Source organism: Bombina bombina, chromosome 3, assembly GCF_027579735.1.
Source record: "Bombina bombina isolate aBomBom1 chromosome 3, aBomBom1.pri, whole genome shotgun sequence".
NCBI lineage: Eukaryota > Metazoa > Chordata > Amphibia > Anura > Bombinatoridae > Bombina > Bombina bombina.
The window spans coordinates 891,826,168-891,844,749 of NC_069501.1; the positions used below are offsets into that span (position 1 = coordinate 891,826,168).

Sequence of the window (18,582 nt, forward strand, 5' to 3'; positions counted from 1 at the left end):
GTTAAATTCATCACTACTTACAGTACAGAATTTAAAACCATCTGAAAAATAATTAAAGAAACTAGTCATATTTTGCACTCAGATACAGTAATCAAACAGGTGACACAAGAAGGTTTTGACTTTGTTTCAAAAAAAGCCAAAACATTGGCAAATTATCTTTCTCCCTCTGAATTACCTAAGGATACCAAAACAACTTGGCTTACAGGTAGAAAGGGTTTTAACAAATTTAGAAAAGGTACATGTAAGACTTGCCAATATATATCTGAAGGGGATTCATTCAAATCTTGTACAACAGGACAGAGATATAGTGATGGTGAATAGTTCCCGGCGAACATAGCATGTTCGCGTTCCCCGTGGCGGGCGAACATATGCGATGTTCGATCCGCCCCCTATTCGTCATCATTGAGTAATACTTTGACCCTGTACCTCACAGTCAGCAGGCACATTCCAGCCAATCAGCAGCAGACCCTCCCTCCCAGACCCTCCTACCTCCTGGACAGCATCCATTTTAGATTCATACGGAAGATGCATTGTTAGTGAGAGGAGGGACAGTGTAGCTGCTGCTGATTTAGTAGGGAAATCTAGAGCTAGGCTAGAGTATTCAGTGTCCACTACAGTCCTGAAGGACTCATCTGATTTCTGCTGTAAGGACAGCACCCCAAAAAGCCCTTTTTAGGGCTGCTTTTTTTTCTGTGTAATCTAATTGCAGTTGCCTGCCTGCCAGCGTGTGTGTCAGGCTCACAGCGTATACTGTGCCCACTTGCCCAGTGCCACCACTCATATCTGGTGTAACAGAAGTTACACTTTTTTGACTGCGTTAAATAATAGCAGTCAGTTTCCTTCACACGTGTGCGTTTAAGTGCCTGCCTGCCAGGGCACAGTGTCACCCCAGTGCAACTCATATGTGGTGTAACAGTAGTGTAGATTTAAAAAAAACAACACTTTTTTGACTGTGTTAAATAATAGCAGTCAGTTTCCTTCACACGTGTGCGTTTAAGTGCCTGCCTGCCAGGGCACAGTGTCACCCCAGTGCAACTCATATGTGGTGTAACAGTAGTGTAGATTTAAAAAAAAACAACACTTTTTTGACTGTGTTAAATAATAGCAGTCAGTTTCCTTCACACGTGTGCGTTTAAGTGCCTGCCTGCCAGGGCACAGTGTCACCCCAGTGCAACTCATATGTGGTGTAACAGTAGTGTAGATTTAAAAAAAAAAAAACAACACTTTTTTGACTGTGTTAAATAATAGCAGTCAGTTTCCTTCACACGTGTGCGTTTAAGTGCCTGCCTGTCAGGGCACAGTGTCACCCCAGTGCAACTCATATGTGGTGTAACTGTAGTGTAGATTTAAAAAAAAAAAAAACACTTTTTTGACTGTGTTAAATAATAGCAGTCAGTTTCCTTCACACTAATAATAATAAAGGGATTATCTATCTTTTAAAACAATAAAAATTCTGGTGTAGACTGTCCCTTTAAACGGGGAGTTTGGTCTGTCACTGTGAAGCGGGCGTAACCCTTACACTACCTGATCGATACAACATAATACCTGATGTTTTCAAGCACGTTGTTCCAAACAATTTAGCAATGTTAGGTGATTTATGCACTTTATGGATTAAAACCAGACTCTGCATCAACTATGTAATTTTCCATGGGAGTTTTGCCATGGATCCCCCTCCGGCATGCCACAGTCCAGGTGTTAGTACCCTTGAAACAACTTTTTCATCACTATTGTGGCCAGAAAGAGTCCCTGTGGGTTTTAAAATTCGCTTGCCTATTGAAGTCTATGGCGGTTCGCCCGGTTCGCCCGTTCGCGAACAGTTGTGGAAGTTCGCGTCCGCCGTTCGCAAACACAAAATTTTAGGTTTGCGACATCACTACAGAGATATAATATTAAATAGTATATCAACTGCCATACCACACATGTGGTCTACTTATTAACCTGCCACTTATGTCAGATACAGTATATTGGGAAAACTAAAAGGGCCTTAAAAGACAGATTTCTGGAACATTCAAGATCCATAGAGGATCCAGAATCAGATACACCTGTCTCTAGACATTTTAAAATCATGCACTCTTCTGATACATCCTCATTAACTTTGCAGGGCATTGATCATGGCCCTGCAGGGAAGAGAGGGGGTAACAGAGAGAGCAAACTAAACAAAAGAGAGGTCTACTGGATTTTCTCCCTTAAAACATCCAGCCCTCTAGGAATCAATATGAGGAGGGATCTTGATCTTTTCATATAGCACGTCACTTAAGTTAGGAATGGATAATATGTAGTACTCAAGAATATTAATTAGTACCATTAATAATAGACTCAGCATTATTTTTTCCAATATGTCTATTTAAAATAGAAATTTCCTGCACTCATAGAGTATACTAAAGTAGCTTGTATTTTCTATTAATTGTTAGGGAGATATAGAATTTTTGGGAATTTAATTTTAATTTTATGATATTAAATAGAAATCCCTCTATTTCTCTATTTATTGTTATGTAGGATTAATATTATAATGTAAACTTATGATGTGACCACACATTATGTGAGGACTTAAATATTGTGTATAAAGTAATTTTCATATCAGTCTAAAACTATTTGATCATATAAATTTATATCATAAGATATTACACTGTACAATGTTTACACTTCATTTCTTTTCACACAGGTATTATATATAATTGGTATAAATATACCTTTAAATGTTGAATATTTAAATCTGAATAGTCCAGTCACCGGTATGCATTGACCAAGTGCGCATGCGCACGAAACATGTCTGCGTTAGGACTGTACTACACTTACCTGTGTGTATACTTGATTGCTCTTATGGAGTTTCAACTCGTATGTTTTTAAACTGGATTAATAAATTTTGCGCCGCTAACTTCTCTTGTTTGGCTGGAAGTGAGCAGTTCACCTAAAAGAATCTGTGTGGGAAAGCTCCTTCAAATATACTTTCTCCCCTCTAGCAAAGGCCACTACATACTCTTTACTGTCATACCACACAGCTCATGCCTCAACTCAGAAGCACTCTCACCCTCTTTTTACTCCCTAATTTCCAATATGATAAACTCAAACTCGTTACTTAAAGGGACAGTACACACATTGTAATTACAAGACATATGTATTGTGTTGCTATAGAACAACTCAGCAAAGTCTTAATGTTTTTAAAACAAAATACCATCCTTTTTTACTGCAGTAAGCCAATGTAATATCATTAGTATAAATATCATTGTTTTGTAGTTGTAAGATGATAAAGGGCCAGATTACAAATGGTGCACAAATTAACGCTCCTGCTTGAGGGTTAATTGAGCTAGAAGTAAGCTTTCTGAACCAATCAGGTTGCGCTCGTATTATGAGTTGAAAGTAAACTGTTTTCGCTTGCACACTAACCCAACGAGCATAAAAGCCAAACTTACAATATCAAGTGCACATTCACGTATTCCCCATAGAAGTCAGTTGAGCAAAAAAGTGGAAAAAAAACTAACACCCCACTCTTGCGTAAACCTGATCACATTTTATCATGTGCGCTAACCCGACATGAAAATATGAATATATATGAAGTTTTTTGGTATAAAAAAGCCTAATTTCTTTTTCTGAAAACAGTAGAATGATGGGCCTTACCAAAAAGCTGTAATTTTGTTTTGTCTGTCCACAACACATTCTCCCAAAAAGGATATTGGTTTTCTCGGGTAAGTTTTGGCAAACTCCAAACTGGCTTTTTTATGTTGCTGTGTCAGCAGAGGGGTCCTCCTGGGTCTCCTACTATAGCATCCCTTTTCATTTAGATAGCGACGTAAAATGCAAGCTGACACAAGTTGATTGAGGTTCTTTATCCACCATTCGAACAATCCTTTGTTGCAATCTTTGATCAATTTTTCTCTTCCGTCCATGTCCAGGGAGATTAGCTACAGTGCCATGGGCTGTAAACTTCTTGACAATGTGGCGCACAGTGGACACAAGAACATTAAGATCTCTGGAGATGCAACTTTGAGATAGTCCATGCTTTTCCATAATTTTTGTTCCTCAGAAATTTTTTTTGCTGCTCTTTCTCTTCTCCATGCTCAGTGTGGCACACAGAGACACACAGCAGAAAGGTTGAGTACATTTTTCACCATTTTAACTGGTGGCGATGTGATTTCTATATTGTCAGCACCTGTTTACTGATACATGTGAGTTTAATAACAAACTACAGGAGCATCACAATCTTAGAATGAAATTATTACTTGCAATTTTGAGAAGGTGCCGATAATTTTGTCCAGTCCATTTTTGGAGTTTTGCGTGGAATGTGTCAGATTTGGCTTTTTTTCTCCACTTTTTCGTGTCATACCCATACAAACCAAAAAAAACATGAGAATGCCTAAAAATTTGTAATTGCAACAATTTTCTGGGCGAAGTGGTACATTATCTAACAGAAATGCAGGGGTGTCAATATTTTTGGCCATGACTGTATATATACAGGGAGTGCAGAATTATTAGGCAAGTTGTATTTTTGAGGATTAATTTTATTATTGAACAACAACCATGTTCTCAATGAACCCAAAAAACTCATTAATATCAAAGCTGAATAGTTTTGGAAGTAGTTTTTAGTTTGTTTTTAGTTATAGCTATTTTAGGGGGATATCTGTGTGTGCAGGTGACTATTACTGTGCATAATTATTAGGCAACTTAACAAAAAACAAATATATACCCATTTCAATTATTTATTTTTACCAGTGAAACCAATATAACATCTCAACATTCACAAATATACATTTCTGACATTCAAAAACAAAACAAAAACAAATCAGTGACCAATATAGCCACCTTTCTTTGCAAGGACACTCAAAAGCCTGCCATCCATGGATTCTGTCAGTGTTTTGATCTGTTCACCATCAACATTGCGTGCAGCAGCAACCACAGCCTCCCAGACACTGTTCAGAGAGGTGTACTGTGTAAATCTCACATTTGATGATGGACCACAGGTTCTCAATGGGGTTCAGATCAGGTGAACAAGGAGGCCATATCATTAGATTTTCTTCTTTTATACCCTTTCTTGCCAGCCACGCTGTGGAGTACTTGGACGCGTGTGATGGAGCATTGTCCTGCATGAAAATCATGCTTTTCTTGAAGGATGCAGGCTTCTTCCTGTACCACTGCTTGAAGAAGGTGTCTTCCAGAAACTGGCAGTAGGACTGGGAGTTGAGCTTGACTCCATCCTCAACCCGAAAAGGCCCCACAAGCTCATCTTTGATGATACCAGCCCAAACCAGTACTCCACCTCCACCTTGCTGGCGTCTGAGTCGGACTGGAGCTCTCTGCCCTTTACCAATCCAGCCACGGGCCCATCCATCTGGCCCATCAAGACTAACTCTCATTTCATCAGTCCATAAAACCTTAGAAAAATCAGTCTTGAGATATTTCTTGGCCCAGTCTTGACGTTTCAGCTTGTGTGTCTTGTTCAGTGGTGTTCGTCTTTCAGCCTTTCTTACCTTGGCCATGTCTCTGAGTATTGCACACCTTGTGCTTTTGGGCACTCCAGTGATGTTGCAGCTCTGAAATATGGCCAAACTGGTGGCAAGTGGCATCTTGGCAGCTGCACGCTTGACTTTTCTCAGTTCATGGGCAGTTATTTTGCGCCTTGGTTTTTCCACACGCTTCTTGCGACCCTGTTGACTATTTTGAATGAAACGCTTGATTGTTCGATGATCACGCTTCAGAAGCTTTGCAATTTTAAGAGTGCTGCATCCCTCTGCAAGATATCTCACTATTTTTGACTTTATTGAGCCTGTCAAGTCCTTCTTTTGACCCATTTTGCCAAAGGAAAGGAAGTTGCCTAATAATTATGCACACCTGATATAGGATGTTGATGTCATTAGACCACACCCCTTCTCATTACAGAGATGCACATCACCTAATGTGCTTAATTGGTAGTAGGGTTTCGAGCCTATACAGCTTGGAGTAAGACAACATGCATAAAGAGGATGATGTGGTCAAAATACTCATTTGCCTAATAATTCTGCACTCCCTGTATAGATGATTATATATAGGTATAGATATATACAGATATATATAGGAATATCTATTTATAAATACAAAGAACATATTCTGCTATGTGCAGAATATAGGAATGTGAAATATTTTTTACAGTAAATACATAGTTAAACCCTTTATTAAATATGAATATTGCATAAATATGGTTTTACATGCTTTCATCTACTAAACGGCAAAGGGCTCCAATGCACTTATATATATATGTCTATATATGTATACATATGTATTTATGTGTTTATATGTGTATATATGTCTGTAAATACTTATATATACACATAGAAATATATAAATACATATGAATACATATATAGACATATCTATATACATACAATCCATCTTTAGTGATATATGTATGTATCTCTATGTTAAATTCCTTTGCCTTCCTTTTTTTCCTAACACCTGAGACCTCATATCTTTGAGCCCCTTTAACTTTTGTGTGCAATATTTTTTAAATAATTTTATTAGACAGTGTTATTATGAGCGTAACTATACTTTGTAATGTATTTGTGATGAGTTTTGTACAACTTTTTGTTTCATGAAACAGTTAACTAGAGCTTTGAAGTTGCAGTAATCAATCTAGCATAAATAGCTCAAGAGATCACATTTACTTTCAACTTGTAATATCAGCAGTAAGCATGATGAGCTCAAACAACAGAGATAAACCAGTTATCGCTTGCGCACAAACATTTGTGCTCCACTTGTAATCTGGCCCAAAGCTAATACAGGGGAGATATGTAGCAGGGTAGGTCTTGAGAAGTCAGCAGGTGCATTTCATGTTCTGAGAATAAGAAATTGACAAATTTAGGGTGCTAAATTAAAAACTTAAAGAAAATATATTGTAAAGTTATTTTATTATGCATAACTAAACACTGTATATAAACGCTATCAAGGTGTTTACTGTCACTTTAAAGCAAGGACTGTCATAGCTTTCCCTACAAGGCAAGTAGATCACATCAGGTTTCAGCACATTCTCCTTAACACAGGAGGAGCTACCTTCTTACACCAGGGAGCAGCACAGCCTCATTCCATAGGGGTAATTAACCATTGGTCCTGAGCTGAACATGGCCCGTAGCTAATCACAAGTAACATATGTGCATATCTGCCAATCCCCAGGCTGTGTTTAGCTCTGGAAAGAAAATGTTTTGCCTTTGAGGGGCTTAAAACCTAGGTATATGCAAACAACAGTTCAATAAGAGAATTAGAGCATTTTGATATTTCACTTTTATGTCCCTTTAATATTTTAGTTTTTTTAAAACATAAACCACCATAAAACCATCACAAAACAGAAAATGATAGAATCAGGGAGAGTAATGAAATGAAACAAAGAAGATAACTAGAAAAATACTGAATTTATTTTAAAACTACTGACAGAGTAAGTTGGCATAGTTTTAATTATTTTGCTGTAAAAATACCTGTTGCTCACCATGGTTATGGAACAGGTCAAGTCCTGTAAAGACAAAAGCTTTCCAAATTAATAAAATGCAAGCAAACATTTTTATTCTTCATTTAAGAAACATATCCAATGTTTTTTCAGAACATACGTCTTTAGCAAATCGTTATAATTGCCCTATCTTGCTTCAGTTGCAAATAATAAGCCCTCCATATTTTAACATAACATAAAAATCTGTGGACATTTTCAGAAAGAACTATAATGGATGTTCACTTGTAGTTCACTATTCCTATTCACTGTAATTAATCATAGTCTTCATTGTTATTATAACTAACTCATATGACTTTCCTTGAAAGGTTTGTTATAATTGTCACTAATTGGTTTATATCATCTGGTTAATAAATAACTTTTTTGTATTTTAAGTTTTATTGCTCATATTTTATACTCTAGAAAAAAATATATCAAAATCTTCATAAAGGAGAAAATACAAGTCAACAGCTGTCTAGATTTGATTCAAGGCATTACCACTGTGAATTAAGCAAAATAAAGTGTCTATATTTTACTGAGTGCCTTTTACCATAATTATTAAAAAAAGAACTAGGCAACCTGTAGTAATTTATTAGTTTCTTCTGGTGATATGATGCAGTGTTAGAAATCTTCTGCACCCCAAATCTACTAAATGAGCTCCCACTAATTCAATAACCACATATTCCCCTACCATAATTAATTATTAACCTCCTGGACACTTTACATAAATTGACATGTAACCCTAACACCCATCACCCTATGATCCCTCCAAGCAAAATTTACATAACAACTTTAACACAAACACCCTGAATGCAACACTGCAAATAATTCTTTGAGAGTTGTCTTTTACTGGAAATAATCCCTTGCCCCCTAATCATTTTAGCACCAGGATTTGCATGTAAGTCGTAATGTGTCCCAACAGGAGTCTTATATTATTGACTTAGAAGCTAATGATTACACATGTATTGTTATCAAGGCCAATGTATTTTCATACATTAGGAAAATAAACCAGATGTTGGTGATCACTGTTCTTTTCAGTGTAAAAAGCACATCATAATTTACTTCCAACTGGGAAACAAAATCCATTGAATTATTTTGATTGCCAATAATTTGCTGGTTCTCATTTCATAACAGTTTACTAAATCAAATTTCTCTCTTTGAAGCAAACCTTTGAAGATACATTGGTTTAAAATGTATTGCATGATTTAAACACAATCCCTTTGCTACTTTCCTATTTCTCATATTACATTTTGCAGGAAAAAGGCAAATACAGATCACTTTTTAGTAATGTCTAAATCCCAGCTTGGCTAACAATAATGAAAACATGAACACATCCTTTTTAGTATACACTCCAGAGTGCTGAAATAAGATATGTTATGTATAATTTGCTAAAAAAAATAGTTTGTTTTTTTGTATATTGAAAATGTTATGGAAAAGAAAATCAAAATAATATTTAATATATGGTTACTAATGATGATTGTGATATCTGCCAAACTTTTTTGCACTTTTGCCACTGACCAGTTCATTATATAAGAACATAGTATAACTATTGTACCAGGTTAGAGGAGCATGATGATCACCCTATAAACCTGTTGTCACTGCTCCCACTGTGTGTGTAGGGTTTTGTAAAAGCAAGTATGGTCAGTGGGTCTAGTAAGCAGTCACCAACATAAAAAATAACCCAGTAATATATGCAGCAGAGTAATCAAGTAAGCAGGTTACAGGTATGTTAAACACTTGATGGTCTCTACTCCAAAACACCAAAAGTAAATTGCACACAATATGCTCAAAATGTTGCCTTATTCAATCTATTTTGCAAACTGCAGGAGATTCACAGATTTTAGCTCATCAATGTAGATATCTTATTATTCTACTGTCCTGTAAATATTTAAATTGAATTCATTTTTTGCTCAATAGGTTTGTGTAATTTCAGCTGACTATATAGACACTAAAGGTCAGATGACTACACAATCCCTCAAAGAATCTTAGTCAACTTTTAGCTTCAGAGCTGTTTATCTTGCTATGCAGAATTTTGGACATAAAGGAGAGACACACATTACAATATAATGTAAAAAAAAAAAAAAAAGATTCTGTGATTTCTCTCCATGCTGGCGAGCTTTTGATTATCAGAACCTAACAGAGTTATAGATAATACAGAATATTCATCCTGAGCAGTGCATGATTTGCTGTTTTGAGCAGGGTCGGCTCCAGAGTGAATGAAATGGGGGGGCATTTTTTTTTCACGAGGGGGCACGCATTTAAAAAGCATGTATGAGAGTCAAAATAAGAGCAGACCTACTGTGGCAGTCCAGGGGTTACATTTATCAGATCTCTGGCTGTGCAGGAGTTTATATTTCTGGAAGTGCAGCGGTTACATGTGTCATATCTCAAGGAGTATAGGGGTTACATTTATAATATATCTGGCAGTGCCGCAGCAGTTACATTTAACAGATTTATGGCAGTGCAGGGGTTACATTTGTCATATCTCAGGAATGTCTCCCACATATGACACAGCCAGTGGACACATATACACACACACACATACACACGGTATATATGTATATACACACACATATATATATATATATATATATATATAAACACAAACAATATATATATATATATATATATATACACACAGTGTGTGTATTGTGTGTGTATATATATATATATATATATATATATATATATATATATATATAATTATATAATAAAACAACCTTGGGGACAAATAGGAGATGTTTTGAAACATGTAAATAATAAACATAAGGCTATTTCACTCATTGTCCCACAGCTACATCTGAAGCGTGTGTATTTGAGCACCTATAATCTGACACACATTTTACATTGATCACTGCAGATAAAGCAGGCACAATGCACACTTGTTTTGTGTGACCTGCAGTGGGGAAACCAAGGAATTCCCAATTTGCTTCTTTATCTGTGGCTGCCAAGATATAAAGCACAATAGGGAAGGGATACTACTCACACACACACATTGGTTATATGGCTGTGTTTTCACAAAATTACTTCTGTCTTCCCTCTCACTGAATGTTAGCTTCTCCCAGCACTTCCTGCAGAGGTCTGATGATGTCATCATCTCACTTCAGCTCTGTATTAAGTGGGCTAGCAGGAGGAGGGGCATTGCAAGCCCTAGGTTAACTGTGAGAGCACCAGCAGGGAAATGCAACTTTATTTGTTATCTGGTTGTAAATAGAGGAGAGTAAAGAGATTATCTGGGCCCTCCAGTGGCGGATCTCCAGGGTCCAGTGGCTGCAAATGGTTGATGTGACATTTGGGACCCTGGACGTTCCGTCACTTTTAAAATGTAAAAAAAAAAAAAAAAAAAAAAATTTTTTTAAAAAATCACTTCTTTTGCCCTGGGGGGCACAGCATTCCATTTGGGGGGGCATTGCCCCCCAATGCCCCCCCTTAGAGCCGACCCTGGTTTTGAGACAAAATATATCTCACATCTGTACCCTATAAATTAATGGATTTCATATTATAAACCATAGTTTTAAATGTTAATTACATGTATAAATATAGTTTATCAAATTATATTTATGATATTCATTTTACCTACATTTTCTTCATTTTCTCTTTGAAAAGCTTCTTACTCCAGGATGGCCCTTTGGAGTCGAAATGTGCAAATTAGTGCCCTTCTTGCAAAAGGCTTCCGTTGGTATCACTGTATTAAGTTTATGTGCACTAAGTGTTGACAGGTAAGATTTAGAATCTTTAGTATAGGACTACATTTTGTTTATGTTCTTTCCTTTCTAAAATATTCTTTGACATACAATAGTAAGACAAAAATATATGTTTTAACTATGGTTTAAACTGAATAACATTTTAGTTGCTTATATATTTTTATACAGGGGTTGAAAAATTCACCCATGAGCTAGTGGTCCCATGAAATTTCTTAAAAGGTTCTCTATTTTTCACTTCATATTTTCACGTTTGGGAATGTGTTAAATTCGGGTTAGGGCCAGGGAGATTTATTCATTTTTTAACAACTGGATTTTTTAAGCTGTCTGTGTGTATACAGTATATATATATATATTTATGAATACATTGCCTAGCACATTTGTCCATCAGACATATGTCCGATAGACTATGTTCTGAGTTCGGCCGAGGGCAGATACGCTCTAGAGTGCTCTGTTCTAATCAGAGCCTCGGGCACCACAACCGCCTCTGGTAACCTAATCATGAGTCCCACCCGCCATGTCTTGTGGTTCTCTGTCTGGGTAAAACTATATCTATCCTTATCTATCTATCAATTTAGCTAATCTATCTAATCTATCTATTTATCTTGTGGCCGGATTGTTTGTCGGAATATTATCCATCACACAAATATCAGTCGGACAAATGTTCGTTGGATAACAGTCCGGCCACGATACAGAATATACTGTATATGCTTATGGAGTAGGGTGCTGATTTTTTTGTTTTTTGGGGGGTTTAATAATTAAACAAGGCTAATAATACAATATGTTATTATGATTATTATGATTATAATGATGATGATGATGATTATTATTATCACAGGTATCGGGCTGTTGCATCCTGGAGTCAAATTAAAAATACAAGTCTTTCAAAATGGACAGTAGTGGAAGTTCTTCTGATATGGGTTGTATCAGTTATATTAGCAATCCCAGAAGTTATAGCTTATGATGTTATAACCATTGACTACAAAGGACAGTCCATCTCATCCTGTATGGTTCATAATATACAGACAACAGCTTTCATGCAGGTAAACTTCAGTATACAAAGGTCCTAACTGCTTTTGTTTCTTCTAAATTCAAAATGTGAGTGTAGGAGGCTCAGAATTCAATGTTACATTTCAGGTTTTACAACCGGAATTGAACGTTGTAAAGATTTGTAACATTTAATTTGATTGTGAAATCAGTGGTGTGTTGAGGCTGTGAAACCACAGCATGCCGTTTTAGATCACTTCCAATATAAAATGCATATAAAAAAGATTTCTTTAGCCTTAATCTATGAGATTGCCGCTTTATGCATGAACAGGTGCATATTGGTGTGTGCACATTGTGCATTACCTTGTCTGCCAATTAAGCTTTTGCAGAAAAGCAGCTAAAGACCACACAATTAGAAGACTTTTCTGTTGTCTATAAATAAATTAACATTTCAGCAAAGTGTAAAAACCTTTTGAATGCACTAACACATTGTTTGCTGCATTAGTTTTTTGATGACCAAACTCCCATCCACTGTATTTAAAAGATCCAGTCCATACTTGTTATTGACTTAGACAAGACTGCAGTGTGCCCGAACATTTCTCAGAATTTGAAAACCCATAATTTAGAGTTACATTAAAAGGGGGCAAAATAATGGAAATATACTACAAAGTTTGTATTTTTAATACAAGTTATTAAACACTTTGGGCCAGATTACAAGTGGATCCCTAAATTTCGCATTCACATTGCTTCTATGGGAGCCTCGTTCTGATCACTTCAGAGACGGCATCAGAACTTCAGGGGTAAGTAGTGCAGCGATGGCAGCAAATATAAATATATATGTTCATGACTTTATACATATATATATATATATATATATATATATATATATATATATGTGTGTGTTAATATGCATATATACACATATTAACACATATATATTTGTATAAGCATATACATATATATTTACTGGGAAACACAGTTCCCATAGGCCGCAATGTAAAGGCACTTTTCAGTGCCATTTTTTTTCTAACACCCCACTCCAACCAACTTTAAAGTCTCAAAACTGCCTAGTGCAGTTTATTTTATTAACAAATATATACACTACTTTTTTTTTTTAAATAAAAAACTATAATGCCCTCTATTTTTAGGGCATTTTGGGGCACTTTTAGAAAATTAGCCAGAGATCAGATCTCTGGTTAATTTTCTGAGCGCTAATTGCTACCGCAAGCTAACGGTAGCAATAAACAGCCACTTGTAATGGCTGGTTAATTATCGCGCAACAATTTAGAGCTTTACTTGTAATCTAGCCCTTTCTATTATAATATCAAAGTGTTTCATGTTATACAATGTACTAGTCACCAGTTACTTTTCCCATTTCTAAATGCATGTGCATATTTTTAATACATAAAATTAAACTAATAATTTATAATACTTATTAAAATGATAACTTCAGTGTTTAGACACTTCTGAATTTATAGCAGCGTAAAACTAAAAATGTCCTTGTGCTATTCACTCTGGGCATTCTGAAATCTAAAACAACAGGCTTTAAAGATTTGTTTTTATTATTTGAAAAAAACATACTTAGAAGGTTAAAATATATATTTAGTATCTAAGAAAGCATTGGCTTTTTAGAATCTCTCACTTAGGTTTTTTATATGTAATGAACTGAATCCCCTGTTGTTGAGAAGTCTAGTTAATATGTGTTTAACTTGAATATTCCTAGTGGGAAGGGGAATGTTAGTGTTATAGTATTGTAATGCTCAAAGTTTCTAAGATTCTTTTATGATTTAGCATTAAAACCATTTCTTTTACTTAAAGGGACATAATACTCATATGCTAAATCACTTGAAACTGATGCAGTATAACTGTAAAAAGCTGACAGGAAAATATCACCTGAGCATCTCTATGTAAAAAAGGAAGATATTTTACCTCACAATCTCCTCAGCTCAGCAGAGTTAGTTCTGTGTAAAAAGTTATACTCAACTGCTCCCAGCTGCAGGTAAAAAAAATTAAAAAAAATGAAGAAATGAACAGCAGCCAATCAGCATCAGCAGTGCTGAGGTCATGAACTTTTACTGTGATCTCATGAGATTTGACTTAACTCTCATGAGATTTCATAGTAAACTTCCTTTACCTGATTGGTGAAATAAGATGAGAGTGCACGATGCTCATCCCTTCAGATGTCCCAGGACAGACACACTAAAATGCTGCTTTGAAATCCTTTACAATGGGAGGTGGCTACTGAGGAACTTTTGAGGTAAAATATCTTTCTTTTTTACATAGAGATGTTCAGGAGATATTTTCTAGTCAGCTTTTTACAGCTATGCTGCATCACTTTCAAGTGTTTAAACATTTGGGAATTATGGCCCTTTAATTAAAAAATATATATATTCTTGCAATAGTCATAATAGGACTACATTTATATAATTGCTCATAATTTAAGTATGTAAATACCTTATATAATGTGTTTAAAACAAAAGCACAATATGTGAAATGAAATTTGTCTTTATTTTATGCATCTAGCTTCTAAATACTTTGTTATTTCCTTATTTTACAGAATTACCGGAGTTATAAAGACCTGTGGTTATTCAGTTTCTTTTTTTGCCTGCCTCTGCTTGTGACTGCTCTATTCTACACACTTATGACATTTGAGTTGCTGAGAAAGAAGAGAGGAGCGGCAGTAGCTTTAAATGATCATGTCAGACAGGTACTAAAATCAGGGTATGATGTACTTTAAGGCTTTATGAAGGCCCAATGCTTTGCACAATTATATCTGTGCAGTTCTTAGATTATGGTTGTTCTAAAAACATGTTGGAATTAACCATTTTTAGAGGGTGGTGTTTTGTTTTAATTTGTTTGTTTGTAATAATTTAATACATTTTTGTGACGCCACTCTCCTGCACAGTAAAACTTATTCTGTGGAGTTAGAAGTTAGCGGATGTGGGATATAAGTGTCTTAACTGATTTCAATGGAGATGATGTCACCACTGGCCAAATCAATGAGAGGCAATACACATCTCTTAATCTCACCATTTTCAAGCAGCTTTGTTTTAACAAGATTTTGGAAAGATATGACAAATTTGTTTTTATGAATCTAGGCCATCAACAAGAGGCATATTTGTGTAGCCACCAATCACCAGCTAGCTCCTAGTAGTGCATTCATTATTTTTTGACTATTTATGAATACCTATATACCAATAATTATGAATATTTAATATATTTAAAAATGATTATATATTAATATGATAACTTATTAAGTCTTATTTGTATGACTGTATCGTTTAAGTCTGACATAGATGTGAATTAATAAGTTTATTACATACTTAAAATGTACTTGTGTGTTTATTGAGAGGGGAGTCAGCTGAGTCGATCACAGGGGAGGGTTGCAAGTACAAAATCAGTCTTTTAAACCATCTTGTTAGGGTTGCTAAACAACATACTATGACAAGCTAATTTTCCTCTAAAATTTATCAAGTTGCTGAAAATAGAGGGAGAGTTATTTTTCAAACCTTTTAACATTTGTATAGAATTGTAAAATGTAATTAGAAAGAGTGTAAATGTTGTCTGATAACACTTTACAGCACAAGAAAGAGTTTATGCTTTCTGTCTCAAAGTTAACACCACCAATGGAAATTTAGCTTTAAAGGGATGGTAGATCCAAGCATTTAACAAACGCTAGGATTTATCATCACTAAAAATCAAGGGGAGTTTCATTCATCAGCCTTGTAAAAAAGGTGCAAAACTCGCCCTTTCTGTGCACGGCACAACAATCCTCTACAAATGAGGTGCTGCTTGCAACTCTGAACCAATAGCGGTGCCTAAATACAGAATCCTGTCAGTTGACATGCATCGCTATTGGTTCAGAGGTGCAAACTTCACCTCATTGAAGGAGAACATTGTGCCTTGGCCGACCTGCACCACTGAATTTAGTGCTGTGCAACAGCACAGAAAGGGTGAGTTTAGCTTCCTTTATTACAAGGTTGATGAATGAAACTCCCCTTGATTTTTAGTGATGATAAATCTTAGCGTTTGTTAAACACTTGGATTTACCTGCACTTTAAAGTAGAATTCAGTTTTGAGTCTAAAGTCCTGGTATGCTGATTGAGCTTCCTTGGGAATTACATATAAGACATTACTTGATGTTTAGGATATGCATTCAAACATTGATATTCTTCATGGAATAAACCTCCATTAGAGGTGGTAAAGATACTGGGCTAGATTACGAGTGACGCGCAAGCGATAAGGGTTTTATCTCAGCTTATTGTGCGCGTCAGAAGTAGTGCACATATTACAAGTTGAAAGTAAATGTCTTCACTTGAGCACAATTGAATTTAACTTGTGTTGGGATAACACAACTTCAGAGCTCTGGTTAACTGTTATTCAAGTTAAAAAAGTTTCACAAAACACATCAAAAATACATTTAACAGCACAGTTACATTCATAATAACTGTCTAAAAATAAAAGGCTTGTAAAGGGCATTTAACATATATATATATATATATATATATATATATGTGTGTGTGTGTGTGTGTGTTTGGGTATTACATATATTTACAGGCATATATACACATGTAAACACATAAATACATATGTATACATGCAGACATATTATATACAGTGCCTTAGTAGCTGAAAACATGTAGTATTTATTTTTCAATAGATATTCCTATATCTATTTATCTATCTATCTATCTGTCTGTCTATCTATATATGTGTGTGTTTTTTTTATATATATTTATATATATATATATATATATATATATATATATATATAATTTTATTTTTAATTTTTTTACCAAAAAACATATAAACATATGTATTTAAGAATACATAGAACATATTCTGTTATGTGAAGAACATTGGATTGTGAAATATTTTCATTGGGTTAGCGCACAAATAAGAGACAACGCATTCGGGTTTGCACACAAATAAGGGTGTTAGATTTTTTTCCACATTTCGCACTCTATTGAATCCTATTGGGGAAATATGTTAACACGTTCATGATATTCAAAGTTCGGCTTTTTGCACGCTTCGGGTTACCACTAGTGCGAAAAGTTTTCACTTTCAATATGCAAGCTCCCCGACGCGTGCAAAAATCTTACTTCTAGCAAATGTATCGCTTGAGCAGGAGCACTAAATAGTTATCTAGCCCAGCGGTCGCCAACCAGTGGTCCACGAGAAGATGTTGGTGGTCCTTGACACCATTAAGCAGGAATAAGTTTCCCCTGATGGTGTTGCCCCCGTCACCCCGCAACTCCCTACAGTGCCTGGCTGGACATCAGTGTAAACCGATGGAGGAGGAGTTAAATTACAATCTCCCTACGCATGTTGCGTAGTACTGCGCAACTTGCGTAGCTAGATTGTATTTTGAACTCCTCGTGCACTGCTCAGAGGAAGATGCTTCCATTCTAAAGCAAGCAGAGTTTGGTATAGTCTTGGCTTGAAATTAGACATGTGCGTTTCGATTCGTTCCGAATTGAAATTCTGCCGAATTTGTTAAATTCAGATATTCGGATAAATTCGAATTTCTGAATTACGGTAGTATCGAATCTACCGAATAAATACGAATTAGTTCGGATTTATTAGTTACATTCGGATGGCCATGGATTACACTAGTATTGTACAGTATATTAGGTTATATCACTCTGCTATAGGTTACACCTAATATACAGTACATAATACTAGTCTAATACACAGCACATCCCACCTAACACATACCAAAATTCAGAATTTCCGTATCGAACCATACCGAATCCAGACAAATTTATTTGAATCCGAATGAATCCGAAACGAATCCGAAAAACGAATTAATTCGAATTTTTCCGAATTCAAATCGATCCGAACCGAAATTCAAAAACATCCAAATCGATCCGAACCGAAACAAATTTTTCGGCCATGCACAAGTCTACTTGAAATAGTGGAATTAAAGTATATAAAAAAGATAGGTACATTAAAATGTGTGGAGGGTGGAGTTCCGGAGGAGGAGCCTGCGTTCAGGTTGTGCAACGCAAGCACCTGTGTCCTGCAGGTAACCCACTGGCGGTGATTTCATCGCGCGCCACGGCCCTCTGCAACCGAGGGGAAGACACCTGCATCTGGCTCGAACTGTGTACCGAGCCCTGAGGGATTCCCGCAGTGCCCGTCACCTGCGCTGTCTTAACACAGCTTATTAAGAAAAAAGATGCTGGAGTCGCAATTGTAAAGTGATTACAACTTTTATTTTCATCCGGTAAAACAGGTCACAAAAGTAACAGCCCTTCCATGGTGTACAAGCTTACGCGTTTCAGCAGTTATGCCGTAATCATAGCTTAATCACTCCCTCCTTACCTTGGGCCTAAAAAGGGGTTAAAAACAAACTATTGGTTGAGAGGCTGTGACCAGTTTAACTCTTTCTTAACTGGTGTACTTGGTGTCTCTGTATATACTATGTTAAAGACCTATCTATGCTGCCTG

At 35.9% G+C, this 18,582-nt stretch overlaps 1 protein-coding gene across 1 annotated transcript in view; it reads left to right on the forward strand.

Moving 5' to 3' along the window:
• Positions 1–18,582, forward strand: part of EDNRB (endothelin receptor type B) — a 74,426-nt gene that overhangs the window by 10,842 nt on the left and 45,002 nt on the right. The window contains exons 3-5 of the mRNA XM_053707851.1: positions 11,048–11,160; positions 11,981–12,185; positions 14,687–14,836. Coding sequence (XP_053563826.1) covers positions 11,048–11,160; positions 11,981–12,185; positions 14,687–14,836 — 468 coding nt within the window. The remainder of the gene's footprint in view (positions 1–11,047; positions 11,161–11,980; positions 12,186–14,686; positions 14,837–18,582) is intronic.